General features: G+C 42.0%; 1 protein-coding gene across 5 annotated transcripts in view; it reads left to right on the forward strand.

Annotated features, from left to right (window-relative positions):
* Window positions 1-12,645, forward strand: part of tmcc3 (transmembrane and coiled-coil domain family 3) — a 60,250-nt gene extending 47,605 nt beyond the window's left edge. For 4 of the 5 annotated variants that reach the window (XM_061914169.1, XM_061914166.1, XM_061914167.1 and 1 more), the window contains 3 exons: window positions 7,684-7,848; window positions 10,797-11,563; window positions 11,671-12,645. In XM_061914169.1, the coding sequence (XP_061770153.1) occupies window positions 7,726-7,848; window positions 10,797-11,563; window positions 11,671-12,370 (1,590 nt within the window). In that variant the 5' untranslated portion in view covers window positions 7,684-7,725 and the 3' untranslated portion in view covers window positions 12,371-12,645. The remainder of the gene's footprint in view (window positions 1-7,683; window positions 7,849-10,796; window positions 11,564-11,670) is intronic. The other variant, XM_061914170.1, reaches the window with a different exon arrangement.
* The last annotated feature ends 3,040 nt before the right edge of the window (window positions 12,646-15,685 follow it).

The following is a 15,685-nucleotide window of genomic DNA, read 5'->3' on the forward strand; positions in this document are numbered from 1 at the left end:
TTTATTTGATGCTGCAACAGACATTTGATAGCTTAAAGTGTGTGTGTGTGTGTGTGTGTGTGTGTGTGTGTGTGTGTGTGTGTGTGTGTGTGTGTGTGTGTGTGTGTGTGTGTGTGTGTGTGTAGGGGGGGTTTAAAGCTCCTTATAAGGCATGTGTCATGTTACACACAAACAGATGATGTTTGGGAACAAAATGTGGTGCTTGAATGATGGCATGACCGTTTTCATTTATCTGTTGTCAAGGCAACCGGCGCAACTTGTCCTGTCGTCACACTTGACACCCCGCGCGAACACGTGACGCTAAAACCCCCATTTTTTTATGGTGCAGCGTGACACGTCGCAGGGCGGGTGCGCAGGTCCATGGCCACCAGCCTCGTCTGTGATGCCGGATGAGCCAGTTTTGTTTTTTTACGCGGGCTTAGTGAGCGTACGTGCGTGTATTTGCACACATTAGCTGAGTCAGCACCGGTGTTGCACCGTGTCAAGCAGCAGCAGCTTTTATCTCCGAAAAGACCTCGGCGTGATGGTTAAAGCTCGACAAAATGTCAGCCGGGGAACAGAATGCAAATGGCAAAATTACGTTTTGGACCCTGGTCATGTGACCGCGCGGCTCACACACTCGTTCTGCTTCGAGCTTTCCTCCCAGATGGAATTGTTGATAGAGTTAGATAAGAATGTGGAGTACGAACTCCAGGATTAGTGCTGCGCCGCACTTATTGTTACGGATGCGCCACGGGCAAAAGTACTGGGACGGGTATTGATAGAGAATCACTCATTACCCCCCAAATATGTCAGTTTTGCACTTTAACACTGTGATGACATCTATTAAACAAGACAAGAAGCAAGGAATTAAATAGAGACATAATTAAATTTGGCTCAATTGAGGAGAGACGTCTGGGCTGTACTCTTGTACAGTCTCCATCGCGCTCTGGCGAAAGATTGTACGCCTCCTCTTTTGTGAAGTCAATTATATTTATATAGCGCTTTTCTCTAGTGACTCAAAGCGCTTTACATAGTGAAACCCAATATCTGAGTTACATTTAAACCAATGTGGGTGGTACTGGGAGCACGTGGGTAAAGTGTCTGGCCCAAGGACACAACGGCAGTGACTAGGATGGCGGAAGCGGGAATCGAACCTGCAACCCTCAAGTTGCTGGCACGGCCACTCTACCAACCGAGCTTTCCCTGAACAAATGGCAACAGATGTTTGTAAGGCACGGGGGTCGTAAACTGCCATCGCCTTTGGTTGCAGAACAGTTCAAAGAAAAGGTCGTAAAGCTACTCAGTGTCCTTGTGGTTTGAGTTAGATAAGAATGTGGAGTACGTACTCCAGGATTAGTGCTGCGCCGCACTTATTGTTAGGGATGCGCCACGGGCAAAAGTACTGGGACGGGTATTGATAGAGAGTCACTCATTACCCCCCAAATATGTCAGTTTTGCACTTTAACACCGTGATGACATCTATTAAACAAGACAAGAAGTAAGGAATTAAACAGAGACATAATTAAATTTGGCTCAATTGAGGAGAGACGTCTGGGCTGTACTCTTGTACAGTCTCCATCGCGCTCTGGCGAAAGATTGTACGCCTCCTCTTTTGTGAAGTCAATTATATTTATATAGCGCTTTTCTCTAGTGACTCAAAGCGCTTTACATAGTGAAACCCAATATCTGAGTTATATTTAAACCAATGTGGGTGGTACTGGGAGCACGTGGGTAAAGTGTCTGGCCCAAGGACACAACGGCAGTGACTAGGATGGCGGAAGCGGGAATCGAACCTGCAACCCTCAAGTTGCTGGCACGGCCACTCTACCAACCGAGCTTTCCCTGAACAAATGGCAACAGATGTTTGTAAGGCACGGGGGTCGTAAACTGCCATCGCCTTTGGTTGCAGAACAGTTCAAAGAAAAGGTCGTAAAGCTACTCGGTGTCCTTGTGGTTTGAGTTAGATAAGAATGTGGAGTACGTACTCCAGGATTAGTGCTGCGCCGCACTTATTGTTAGGGATGCGCCACGGGCAAAAGTACTGGGACGGGTATTGATAGAGAGTCACTCATTACCCCCCAAATATGTCAGTTTTGCACTTTAACACCGTGATGACATCTATTAAACAAGACAAGAAGTAAGGAATTAAACAGAGACATAATTAAATTTGGCTCAATTGAGGAGAGACGTCTGGGCTGTACTCTTGTACAGTCTCCATCGCGCTCTGGCGAAAGATTGTACGCCTCCTCTCTTGTGAAGTGAATTATATTTATATAGCGCTATTCTCTAGTGACTCAAAGCGCTTTACATAGTGAAACCCAATATCTGAGTTACATTTAAACCAGTATGGGTGGCTCTGGGAGCACGTGGGTAAAGTGTCTGGCCCAAGGACACAACGGCAGTGACAAGGATGGCGGAAGCGGGAATCGAACCTGCAACCCTCAAGTTGCCGGCACGGCCACTCTACCAACCGAGCTTTCCCTGAACAAATGGCAACAGATGTCTGTAAGGCACGGGGGTAGTAAACTGCCATCGCCTTTGGTTACAGAACAGTTCAAAGAAAAGGTCGTAAAGCTACTCAGTGGCCTTGTGGTTTGAGTGTCCGCCCTGAGATCGGTAGGTTGTGAGTTCAAACCCCGACTGAGTCATACCAAAGACTATACAAATGGGACCCATTACCTTTCTGCTTGGCACTCAGCATCAAGGGTTGGAATTGGGGGTTAAATCACCAAAAATGATTCCCGGGCGAGGCCACAGCTGCTGCTCACTGCTCCCCTCACTTCCCGGGGTGGGGGGTTAACAAAGGGATGGGTCAAATGCAGAGGACAAATTTCACGACACCTCGTGTGTGTGTGACTATCGTTGGTACTTTAACTTAACTTAAACAGTTCACAGAAAAAGTGTGAAGTGAATTATATTTATATAGCGCTTTTCTCTAGTGAGTCAAAGCGCTTTTACATAGTGAAACCTACTATCTGAGTTATATTTAAACCAGTGTGGGTGGCACTGGGAGCAGGTGGGTCAAGTGTCTTGCCCAAGGACACAACGGCAGTAACCAGGATGGCGAAAGCGGGGATCAAACCTGGAACCTTCAAGTCGCTGGCACGGCCACTCTACCAACCGAGCTATACTGCCCCGGGGGTCGTAAAACAGTTCAAAGAAGAGGTCCCTGTCGGAGAGTCGGGTCCTGCTTCCTCTTCGCTTTGTATATCTCGGGTCAAGACAATATCTTTCCGTTGATTACAATACATAAAAGAAACAGAACACTTTCATGTTGCTTCCCATCCTACACTGTAGAGTTTTACAAGACTTCTGCTTGGTAGGATTAAACACAGCTTTTGTCTTCTTGCCGGGAACTTGTGGCAACTCAAAGTTGTGTGATAACTTTGATACAATTATTCTGACAACACAAATACACACAGCTAGTCCTGAGAACCTTGGTCTTCAAGTTTGGGGATTCGAGTAGGGTTGTCTCGGTACCAAAATGTATTTCGTTACCTTTCTAAATAAGGGGGACCACAAAAAATGTCATTATTGGCCTTATTTGAACAAAAAATCTTAGCGTACATTAAACATATGTCAGTTTTGCACTTAAACACTGTGATGACATCTATTAAACAAGACGAGAAGCAAGGAATTAAACAGAAACAGAATTATATTTGGCTTAATTGAGGAGAGACGTCTGGGCTGTACTCTTGTACAGTCTCCATCACGCTCTGGCGAAAGATTGTACACTTCCTCTTTTATTTCGACTTTCCCTGATTACACGGCAACAGCTGTTTCAGAGGAATTTGGGGATTCAAGTAGGATTGTCTCGGTACAAAATGTATTTCGATACTTTTCTAAATAAAGGGGCTTACAAAAAATGTCATTATTGACTTTGTTTGAACCAAAAATCTTAGGGTGCATTAAACATATGTCAGTTTTGCACTTAAACACTGTGATGACATTTATTAAACAAGACAAGAAGCAAGGAATTAAACACAGACAGAATTAAAATTGTCTCGGTACCAAAATGTATTTCGATACTTTTCTAAATAAAGGGGACAACAAAAAATGTCATTATTGGCTTTATTTGAACAAAAAAATCTTGGGGTACATGAAACATATGTTTATTATTGCAATTTAGTCCTTAGATAAAATAGTGAACATACTAGACAACTTGTCTTTTTAGTAGTAAGTAAACAAAAAAAGACTCCTAATTAGTCTATGCCATGGGTGTCAAACTCTGGCTCCTCTCGAATTTCTGCCGATTTCCACCTTGACAATAATATTGGGGGCGGGCCATAAAAGCACTGCCTTTGGTGTTCTCTACATGTCGCCACGTCCGCTTTTCCTATATACAAACAGCGTCACGGCCCACTCACATAATATATGCGGCTCATACAGACACACGTGTATGCAAGGCATACTTGGTCAACAGCCATACAGGTCACACTGAGGGTGGCCGTACAAACAACTTTAACACTGTTACAAATATACGCCACACTGTGAACCCACAGCAAACAAGAATGACAAACACATTTCGGGAGAACATCCGCACCGTAACACAACATAAACGCAACCAAACAAATACCCAACACCCCCGCTACCACCAAACCCCGACCCAACTCAAACCCGCCGCCGAAAAGAGGCATTCAATTTGTATTTTTATTTTATTTGATATGCCATTGGTATTTTTTCATTACTATTATTTAAAACTCGATTTTGCAGGTCACTATAAAGTTATATAAGCCTTGCTTGGTCAATATTCAATGCAAAACTTGTTTGGGTCCCTATTAAAGGATTATTTTGTTCAACCTCGGCCCTCGGCTTTGTTCAGTTTTAAATTTTGGCCCACTCTGTATTTGAGTTTGACACCCCAGGTCTATGCAGTAACATTTTGTGTTTGTCTATCTATTATTTTGTCTCCATTATTAGAGACAAACTGTAAACATTTATTATGAATCCACTTATTCATTTACTGTTAACATCTGCTGACTTTCTCTTTCAACATGTTCTATCACTTTTTACAACAAAATGCGTCCATTCTCCTTTTTCTGTTTACACAGTGTGTCTGCTTGTAAGTACTCTGTGTGCGCGCGCTGCCGAACATGCTCCTCTGCTCGTAAACTTGCAATATTACAACGTGACGGTGCGCCCTAGGCAGTTTAGCTCGGTTTAGCTCGGTCGGTAGAGCGGCCGTGCCAGCAACTTGAGGGTTGCAGGTTCGATTCCCGCTTCCGCCATCCTAGTCACTGCCGTTGTGTCCTTGGGCAAGACACTTTACCCACCTGCTCCCAGTGCCACCCACACTGGTTTGAATGTAACTTCGATATTGGGTTTCACTATGTAAAGCGCTTTGAGTCACTACAGAAAAAGCGCTATATAAATATAATTCACTTCACTTCACTACTTTTTAGAGGCAATATAGTACCGAATATGATTAATTAGTATTGTGGTACTATACTACTACCAGTATACCGTACAACCCTAGTCAGAATACATAAAAATCTTGATTTGGATATGAATAGATTTTTGCGTACCCCGAGTGAGGAATAATACTTTCAAGTTGAACGTGGAATTCTGAATTATTGATGACATCTGCTGCTGGTTTAACGTCCGTCATGTAAGTGCTCGGAGTCAAAATGGCTTTGAGGAGACAAAATGGATAAACCTTCCACGACACCTCGGTTATGTTCACTTAGAGTTTGCGTCCACGTGCTTTGAATCCAAATGGCGCTTTTGAAAGTGAAGGCCTAATTTACTTAAACGACTTTTTCTTTCTGTCCTTTCAAATGTTTTTCTTCCCCCCCCGCTTGTGATTAATGAGGCGAAAAGCAGCCTTGTGTGTGAATGTGTTGCGAGCACAGCAGCATGGGGATGCAAACTTTCAATTTGCAGCACATTGCGCTTGTATTGTTTTAAAAGCTCCATCCTGTACATTACACACTTTGCCACTTAAACTTAAAGGCCTACTGAAAGCCACTACTAGCCACCACGCAGTCTGATAGTTTATATATCAATGATGAAATATTAACATTGCAACACATGCCAATACGGCCTCTTTAGTTTACTAAATTGCAATTTTAAATTTCCCGCGGAGTATCCTGTTGAAAACGTCGCTGAGTGATGACGTCATCGGTCGGAGCGGACATGTTCTTCCCGCACTGCCACGGCTAAAAGTCGTCTCTTTTCATCGCATAATTACACAGTATTCTGGACATCTGTGTTGCTGAATGTTTTACAATTTGTTCAATTAATAATGGAGACGTCAAAGAAGAAAGATGTAGGTGGGAAGCGGCGTATTGCAGCTGCCTTTAGCAACACAAACACACCCGGTGTTTCCTTGTTTACATTCCCAAAGGTGAAGCTTTACTATGGAACAGAGCGCTCAAGCGAACATGGTTCCCGACCACATGCTGTAATAAATTAAGCATGATGAGTTGACTTGAAACGGTTTAATGTTGCACTTTTTATATGTAGAAGAAAGGTTTTGTCATTTTATTTAATCAAAGCAACAACTTGAGGCAGTTTAATGTGGATTAACGTGGGCAGAATTATTATAGTGTTCCCAATGTTAAAAGTGTAAAGCCATTGTTTACAAATTTGGTAGATAAATAACCCAAAAATTTATATTTCGTTGTTTTCTAACTGTACAGAAAATGAACCGAACCGTGACCTCTAAACCGAGGTACGTACCAAACGAAATTTTTGTGTACCGTTACACCCCTAATATATATATATATATATATATATATATATATATATATATATATATATATACACATATATATATATATATATATAAATATATATATGTATGTGTATGTATGTATATATATTAATATATATATACATGTGTATGTATGTATATACATATGTATATGTATGTATGTATATATATATATATATATGTATATGTATGTATATATATATTATATATATATGTATGTGTGTAGATATATATATATATATATATATATATATATATATATATATATATATATATATATGTGTGTCAACTGGCAGGTTTCGGTGCAAAAATTGTGGTAATAAGTCGGCTCTTACCGTAAACATGAGCGGTGCTTCCGTCCTCCTGCAGCTGGCGGTCACCACACCCGTGGCCACACCCCTCCATCTTCAGGTACCATAATCTCTCTAAAACACTAGTAACACAATAAGCAGATAAGGGATTTTCCAGAATTATCCTAGTAAATGTGTCTAATAACATCTGAATCGCTCCCACTGCCCTCCCCTTTTTTTTATTTTCCTCTAGTCCTTCACTCTCACTATCCTCATCCACGAATCTTTCATCCTCGCTGAAATTTATGGGGAAATCGTCGCTTTCTCGGTCCGAATCGCTCTAGCTGTTTGTGGCCATGATTGTAAACAATGTTCAGATGTGAGGAGCTCCACAACCCGTGACGTCACGCGCACATCGTCTGCTACTTCCGGTACAGGCAAGGCTTTTTTATTAGCGACCAAAAGTTGCGAACTTTATCGTCGATGTTCTCTACTAAATCCTTTCAGCAAAAATATGGCGAAATGATCAAGTATGACACATAGAATGGACCTGCTATCCCCGTTTGAATAAGAAAATCTCATTTCAGTAGGCTTTTAAGTCCTTAAAATTCAGTCATTTTACTGCTATTAGCTGTTGTTGCTGTTTTCACATTAAAATGTCTGCTGATTTTTTTGTCAATATTTGCATGTTTCAAGGCGGAGCGGAGCGGCTGCGATGTCCTCAGCATCCCCGTGTTCATGCGGCGTGGCGGCTCCGAGTCCAACCTGGATGTGGTGGACAGCCTCGGACACATCGGCGTGGGTCTGGACTTCAGCAAGGGGGCGCTGGGCATCGACAGTCTGCAGCAGAAGATCCTCAAGGTGTGGAGAGGTTTTATTGTAGTACACAGGTCTTTAACAGGGGGTCCAAAAATTAGTTTTGCTTCATTAGACTTTATGTGTATGTGTGTGTGTGTGTGTGTGTGTGTGTGTGTGTGTGTGTGTATATATATGTATATATATTAGGGGTGTAACGGTACGTGTATGTGTATTGAACCGTTTCGGTCCGGTTCGGAGGTGTATCGAACCAGTTTGTAACCTAAAGTCTTAACAAGCTGCTCTGCTTTCTGCCTCTGTCTGAGCCCCCAGCATTGTCCCGCCCACACAACCATCTGATTGGTTACATACAAAGCCAATCAGCATTGCGTATTCAGAACGCATGTTGTCAATGCTTCAGCGTCGAGCAGATATGTGTTTAGCAGTGGACATCGTACTCTCCCCAAATTATACTAAACACTTCCAAGTCACAACTACTACTAGCATCACTATGAGCCCGTTGACCTTCTAGAACAGGGGTAGGGAACTTATGGCTCGCGAGCCAGATGTGGCTCTTTTGATGACTGCATCTGGCTCTGGGATGAATGTGTGAATTATATTTATATAGCGCTTTTTCTCTAGTGACTCAAAGCGCTTTACAAAGTGAAACCCAATATCTAATTATTATTATTTTTTTACATATAAACCAGTGTGGGTGGCACTGGAAGCAGATGAGTAAAGTGTCTTGCCCAAGGACACAACGGCATTGACTAGGATGGCGGAAGCGGGAATCGAACCTGCAACCCTCAAGTTGCTGGCACGGCCGCTCTACCAACCGAGCTACACCGCCCCAAATCTTAGCTGACATTGCTTAACACGATAAGTAATGAATAATTCCACTTGTAATCACAGTGTTACAAATAATGTTCAAAATATAAAACATTCTCATGCATTTTTAATCCATCCATCCGTTTCCTACCGCAACTGTTCAAGAATTTGCTTTAATGGCAAGAAGTTATTCTTGGTTAGTGTGGGGCTTGCCTTGTCAGACCACCAAGGACCAACATGAGAGCCTGTTTCAGGGTTACAAGTTACAAATAAGTATCTCAGTTGCTTTCCAGCAATTGTATTTTTCTCTTTCGTTTTCGCTCGCGCTCTGGCTCCAGCCCCAACCCCGTCTCTCCTCCTGGCTGCTGCTTATAACAGAGCGACAGGTGATTAGATAACAAGGCCCAGGTGGGCCATCCACGCACCTGTCGCTGATTTCGAGGCCGGTCCTGGCACACCCCAGTTCGCTGCAGGCCCGCAAGCCACGCCCCCTCCACAGTTAGCTCGAGGATAACAATGTTATTACAAAGAACAAGAGACCTATTATACTCTAGAAATGTTGGTCTTACTTAGAAATGCACGCGTTTAGTTTTGTTCAGTGTAAAAAATTATATTATATGGCTTTTACGGAAATACATTTAAAAATATTTGGCTTTTTGGCTCGCTCAGCCAAAAAGGTTCCCGACCCCTGTTCTAAAAACTTAAACTGCAGCTCAGCTCGCTCGCAATTCTGGCTTGAGGTGAAGGCTGATTAGCTTTTAGCGCAGGGGTAGGGAACCTATGGCTCTTTTGATGACTGCATCTGGCTCTCTGATAAATCTGAGCTGACATTGCTTAACACGATAAGTAATGAATAATTCCACTTGTAATCACAGTGTTAAAAATAATGTTCAAAATATAAAACATTCTCATGCATTTTTAATCCATCCATCTGTTTTCTACCGCACCTGTTCAAGAAGTTGCGTTAATGGTAAAAAGTTATTCATTTATTATTGGTTAGTGTGGGGCTTGCCCTCCTGGGGGTTCTTCAGACCCCCAAGCACCGACATATTAGAGCCTGTTTCAGGGTTACGATATTGTTTTATTTTTCAAAAAGTCTCTCAGTTGCTTTCCAGCAATAGTTTTTCCAGCCCCAACCCAGTCTCTCCTCCTGGCTGCTGCTTATAACAGAGCGACAGGTGATTAGATAACAAGGCCCAGGTGGACCATCTTCGCACCTGTCGCTGCAGGCCCGCAGGCCACGCCCCCTCCACAGTTAGATTCAGAATAACAATGTTAATACAAAGAATATGAGACCTATTATACTCTAGAAATGTTGGTCTTAAAAATGTACGTGTTTAGTTGTGTTCAGTGTTAAAAAAAAATATTATATGGCTCTTACGGAAATATATTTTAAAATCTTTGGCTTTTCGGCTCTCTCAGCCAAAAAGGTTCCCGACCCCTGTTATAGCGTGAGGTTAGCTCATTTTGCTGTGTGCTAGGGCAGCAAAGCCCTGTCTGTCTGTTATTTCACATGAACTAACATGAAGTCCATGGTGTTCAGGGATGAATAGTCTCTCCTATTGCTATTGTACTGTTTTTTTCAGCTATAGTTATATTAATCATCAGTAATGTAGCAGCCTAGTTTTGAAATGGCAGCGTCCCTGCTATCACACGTAGACAAAAATATAACATTTACATAATAAAAGTCAACTACAGGCTTCCTAAATGCTGATAAAAATTAAGCATGATGAGTTGACTTGAAACTGTTTAATGTTGCACTTTTTATACGTAGAAAGGTTTTGTCATTTTATTTAATCAAAAACTTGAGGCAGTTTAATGTGGATTAACGTGGGCAGAATTATTATAGTGTTCCCAATGTTAAAAGCATAAAGCCATTGTTTACAAATTTGGTAAATAAATAACCAAAAAATGTATATTTTGTTGTTTTCTTACTGTACCGAAAATGAACCGAATCGTGACCTCTAAACCGAGGTACGTACCGAACCGAAATTTTTGTGTACCGTTACACCCCTAATATATATATATAGGAAAAGGATATTTTAACTGGTACTATTTTGGCAGATATATAACAATGATAAATATAAGTGTATTATCAGTTGATTAGCTTTTCCCAGGATTGTATCGTGTCGAGTCGGTGCCCCCATATCCTCGTCGCCACGGAAACGTCCTTTGTTGTGTATCAGGTGACGGAGCAGATCAAGGTGGAGCAGACGGCGCGCGACCGGAACGTGGCGGAGTACCTGAAGCTGGTGAACAACGCCGACAAGCAGCAGGTGGCGCGCATACGTCAGGTGTTTGAGAAGAAGAACCAGAAGTCGGCTCACTCCATCGCCCGGCTGCAGAGGAAGCTGGAGCAGTACCACCGCCGCCTGAAAGACGGCGAGGGCAAGCACCACAAGGATGGCGCCAAGGAGTCCGGGAGTCACAGCAAGGAGGGCAGCCTGCGGGACGTCAGCTCCTCGGGGCGACACCCGGCGCTGGACAAAGTCAAGACCATCGGGCCGGGCGTCTCGCTCTCGCCGCCCTTCTTCTTCAACAAGTCCCGGGGCTTCGCCAACCTCATCCGGAACAAGTACGGCAGCGCCGACAACATCGCTCACCTCAAGAGCATGGACTCTGCTTCCGGGATGCAGGTGGATGGCACGGCCCGGGGGTTGAGCGGGAGCGCCAACACCGTAGCCAAGACCAGCAAGTACCACAGCGACGACGAGTGCTCCACCGGGACCTCGGCCTCCGCCGACTCCAACGGCAACCCCGCCGGGGGCTCGGCGGGCGGCTCAGGGGGCGCGGCCCACTCGGACACCAACGGTCAGCTGGCGGAGGTCCTGGAGATGGTGCGGGAGATCCGGGAGGCTCAGGCGCAGCTGGCGGAGGACATCGAGACTCTGAACTCGCAGTTCAAACGAGACTACGGGTACTTCTCTCAGGTGATGCAGGAGGAGAGATACAGGTGAGCGACAACCAGAGGCGGACAACATCGGCATCCACAACACCCGGCATCAACAACACCCAGCATCAACGACACCCAGCACCTGACGTGTCTCCCGTTCATGGCAGGTATGAGCGACTGGAGGACCAGCTCAACGACCTGACCGAGCTGCACCAGCATGAGACCAGCAACCTGAAGCAAGATCTGGCCAGCATCGAGGAGAAGGTGGCTTACCAGGCCTACGAGCGGGCTCGGGACATCCAGGTATCACCCCAAACCCACCCGGCTTCCACCGCCGCCATCATGCATGTGTGTGTGTGTGTGTGTGTTGTGTTCAGGAGGTCCTGGAGTCTTGTCAGACCCGCGTGTCCAAGCTGGAGCTCCAGCAACAGCAGCAGCAGCAGCAAACGGTCCAGCTGGAGAACGCTGACGCCAAAGTCCTCCTGGGGAAGTCCATCAACATCATGCTGGCCATCGCCACCGTCATCCTGGTGTGCGTGTCCACGGCGGCCAAGTTTGCCGCCCCGCTGCTGCGCAGCCGCCTCCACCTGGCGCTCACCTGCGTGGGCGTGTCCTTGCTGGCGCTGCTGTGGAAGAACTGGGAACACTTGCAGTGCGCCCTGGAGCGACTGCTCCTCCCACACTGAGACCCCTAGCTTTTACGTCATGAGAGACCACGCCGTTTACAAGGACTGGAGCCGGCCACCACGCTGCCTTCAGGGTGTATGGGAAAAGACAAACCCCACCAGCTGTCTTTTTTCCACGTCATGTTTTTCTATTTTATTTTGGAGGGATTATTTCCTGTCCCACAGGGTTGTAACACTGTGAAGTTTGAGCTTGTGACCGCCAGAAGGTTTGACGTGTTGTTTTTGTCCCCCCCCCCCATTCTTTTCCAAATAATGATTTGGACATTTGGGGAAATGAGACATAATCTGACCATTTTTAGGATTTTTTTTTTTGCTCCCATTAGAAGGACTGTATGTGTTAATCGCACAGCGAGTCACGTAGTGGCTAGTCGGGGTCGATTCTCATCTGGACTATTCATTTGTATTCTAAATCGATCCATAATTTTTAAAAATCAATTGAATAAAAATTTAAAATTATTTTTGTAAAATTGTTTCACTTATTTTTTAAAGTAGAATCTATCTTTAAGAGGACATTACATCGATTTCGAGCAGCCGGTCGATGGCAGAGGGTGTGTCAGTCGATAGCCAACCAGGCATTAAAAAAAAATAGACCTAAAAAGTCCTTCCATCCATCCATTTTTCTACTGCTTGTCCCTTTAGCGATCATAAATCTTCATTATTAGGAAAATAAGACCGTCAGGACGGTGAGAAACACTTTTTAGTTCAACAGTACCTCCTGTCAAAAGCCTAAAGACTAACCGCACAGTTCCTGTCTTCACAATAAAAGCGCTGCTCCATCCTGCATGCTAACAAAATACAACCTAAAAATTAGCGATTATAAATCTTCACTACGACATTCACGGCACCCACGGGTCTTGTGAGGTGACACTGGCTGCTGCCAGATCATTATTAGGGAAAAAATGACCCAGAGGAAGGCGAGAAACACGTTTTATTTCAACAGACTCTCTCGCCCCGTACCTGCCGTCAAAACCCTATAGACCAACCGGACAGTTCCTGTCTTCACAATAAAAGCGCTGCTCCATCCGGCCTGCGCTAACAAAATAAGACCTAAAAATGAGCGATCCTAAAATGTGTCACTTAATTGACATTCACGGCACCTGCGGGTCTTGTGCGATGACGCTGGCTGCTGCCAGATCATTATTTAGACAAAAAAAATGACCCAGAGGAAGGCGAGAAACACTTTTTAGTTCAACAGTACCTCCTGTCAAAAGCCTAAAGACTGACCGCACAGTTCCTGTCTTCACAATAAAAGCACTGCTCCATCCTGCCTGCGCTAACAAAATAAGACCAAAAATGGGCGATTATAAATCTTCACTACAACGCCACTTTCGTCACTTGATTGACATTCACGGCACCCGTGGGTCCTGTGAAATGACGCTGGCTGCTGCCAGATCATTATTAAGAAAAAAAAATGACCCAAAGGAAGGCGAGAAACACTTTAGGACTTTTGACACCCCTTGTTTAGAGCATTCCAAAAGATTCCTCCAAGCCATATTTGCACGCTTGACTAGAATAACGTCTTTAATGTGACTCACAGGATGAAGATTTGTGTTAAATGTTTCTTTTAGTGGCATTGACAGCTTAACAGCTCTTTTTTATCCCATGTTTCCTAAACGCAGCATGGCTGTAGCTCTAACCTGACGTCACTTTGACGACTGACGCTTTTTTTTCAATGCAGCCTTTTTTCTTGTTTTTGTCCTTTCCTAAAACCAAATACGACAGTTTGGCCCTCTTCTAAGTAACATTTTTTTTTTTTTTTTTTAAATAATCTGCTTGTCTCATCAGGAATTTCAATGAAATGAAGTGAGAGCACTTTCACTTTCTCTTCCACTATATCATCTTAGACTTGTCAGTGCAGGACCATTGAGGGAAAAAAACATTTGTTGTGCATTATCCATATTTTATGTGGCTGACCTCACATTTATTATTTACTTTGTGTTCTTTAGCTTTCACCTTAAAAGGCCACATAACGGAAATGTGGGTGCACGACTGCCTCCTGGTGGTCAGAGGAATAAACTGTTCGTCCTGAAATATTACAATTATTCAAATTTTGCAGTTGTTAATTGCAGCCAAGTAATTAAGGAATGAAAATGCAAAAAGAAAAAATAGCAGCAAGGGATTTATTTAATAGTGGCATTCAAACACAAACAAACATCTATGGTGGGCTAAATGGGACAAAATTAGATCAATTCATTTTTAAATACTTGGTTAAATATGTCATTATTCAATCAAATCATTACATTAAAACAATCATGAAATAATCAAATATTTGCTGTAAATCGTTAAGATAATCAAACAAAAAATTATGAAATCTATAATTGGATCGTGAAATAACAAATCATATCATTAAATTAAAAAAATACATTGCGGAATAAATCATGTAATATTTATTTACATAATTAAAATGTCAAATAATGAAATCATGAAACAATTAAATTGTGAAACAGTTATTAAATTATAAAATAATTAAATCAATAATTGATTAAATCTTGAATAATTCATTATGAAGTAATAAATAAATCATGTAGTATAGAAATCAATAATTGAATAGTGAAATTAATTAATAATAAAAGTTTGTGAAGTAATTATTAAAATAATCCATTCATCCATCCATTTCCTACCGCTTGTCCCTTTCGGGGTGGCGGGTGGTGCTGGAGCCTTTCTCAGCTGCATTCGTGCGGAAGGCGGGGTACATCCTGGACAAGTCACCCCTATTAAAATAATGAAATCGTGTAATTGTGCAATAAGAAAATCAAAAGGTGAATTGTAAAATTTTCACTTAAATCAATAAATAATATATGCAATAATTTGGTCGTGAAATAATGATAGAAAAATAATCATTACTAAATCATTAATTCATTAAATCTGGAAACGATTATTTACATCATGTTATGATGAAATAATAACTGAATCGTAAAATAGTCAAATCATTGGATGATGAAAGATCGTAAAATAAAAATTTAAATCATGAAAGAAATAATTAAAACGCAAAATAATTACATCATGTAATGATTAAACTCATCAATAAATCTTGGAGTATATAAATAGATAAATAGTAACATAAATAAATAATATATCATGAAATGTTTTCATAATCATGAAATAAGGAAATTGATATTTAATTAAATAGAAATAAATCATTGAATAATGAAATATATAGATAATAAAAGCAATAATTAAATCGTGAAATAATTATTAAAACCATGAAATAATGAAATAGTGAAAAAATGTAATTGTGCAATAATGAAATCAATAGGTGAATCATAAAATGTTAAATTAAATTATGTAAGCAATAATTAAGTTTGACATGAAATAATTATTAAAATAATTAAATCGTGAAATAATTGTTTAAATCATGTAATAATGAAATAAATAACTGAATCTTAAAACAGTTAAATAAATCATTGTATGATGAAAGATCGTAAAATAAAAATTTCAAAAACTAAGTAAATAATTAAATCGTAAAATAATTACATTGTGTGATAATTAAATCCAT

Source organism: Nerophis ophidion, linkage group LG10 (genome assembly GCF_033978795.1).
Source record: "Nerophis ophidion isolate RoL-2023_Sa linkage group LG10, RoL_Noph_v1.0, whole genome shotgun sequence".
NCBI classification, from domain to species: Eukaryota; Metazoa; Chordata; class Actinopteri; order Syngnathiformes; family Syngnathidae; genus Nerophis; species Nerophis ophidion.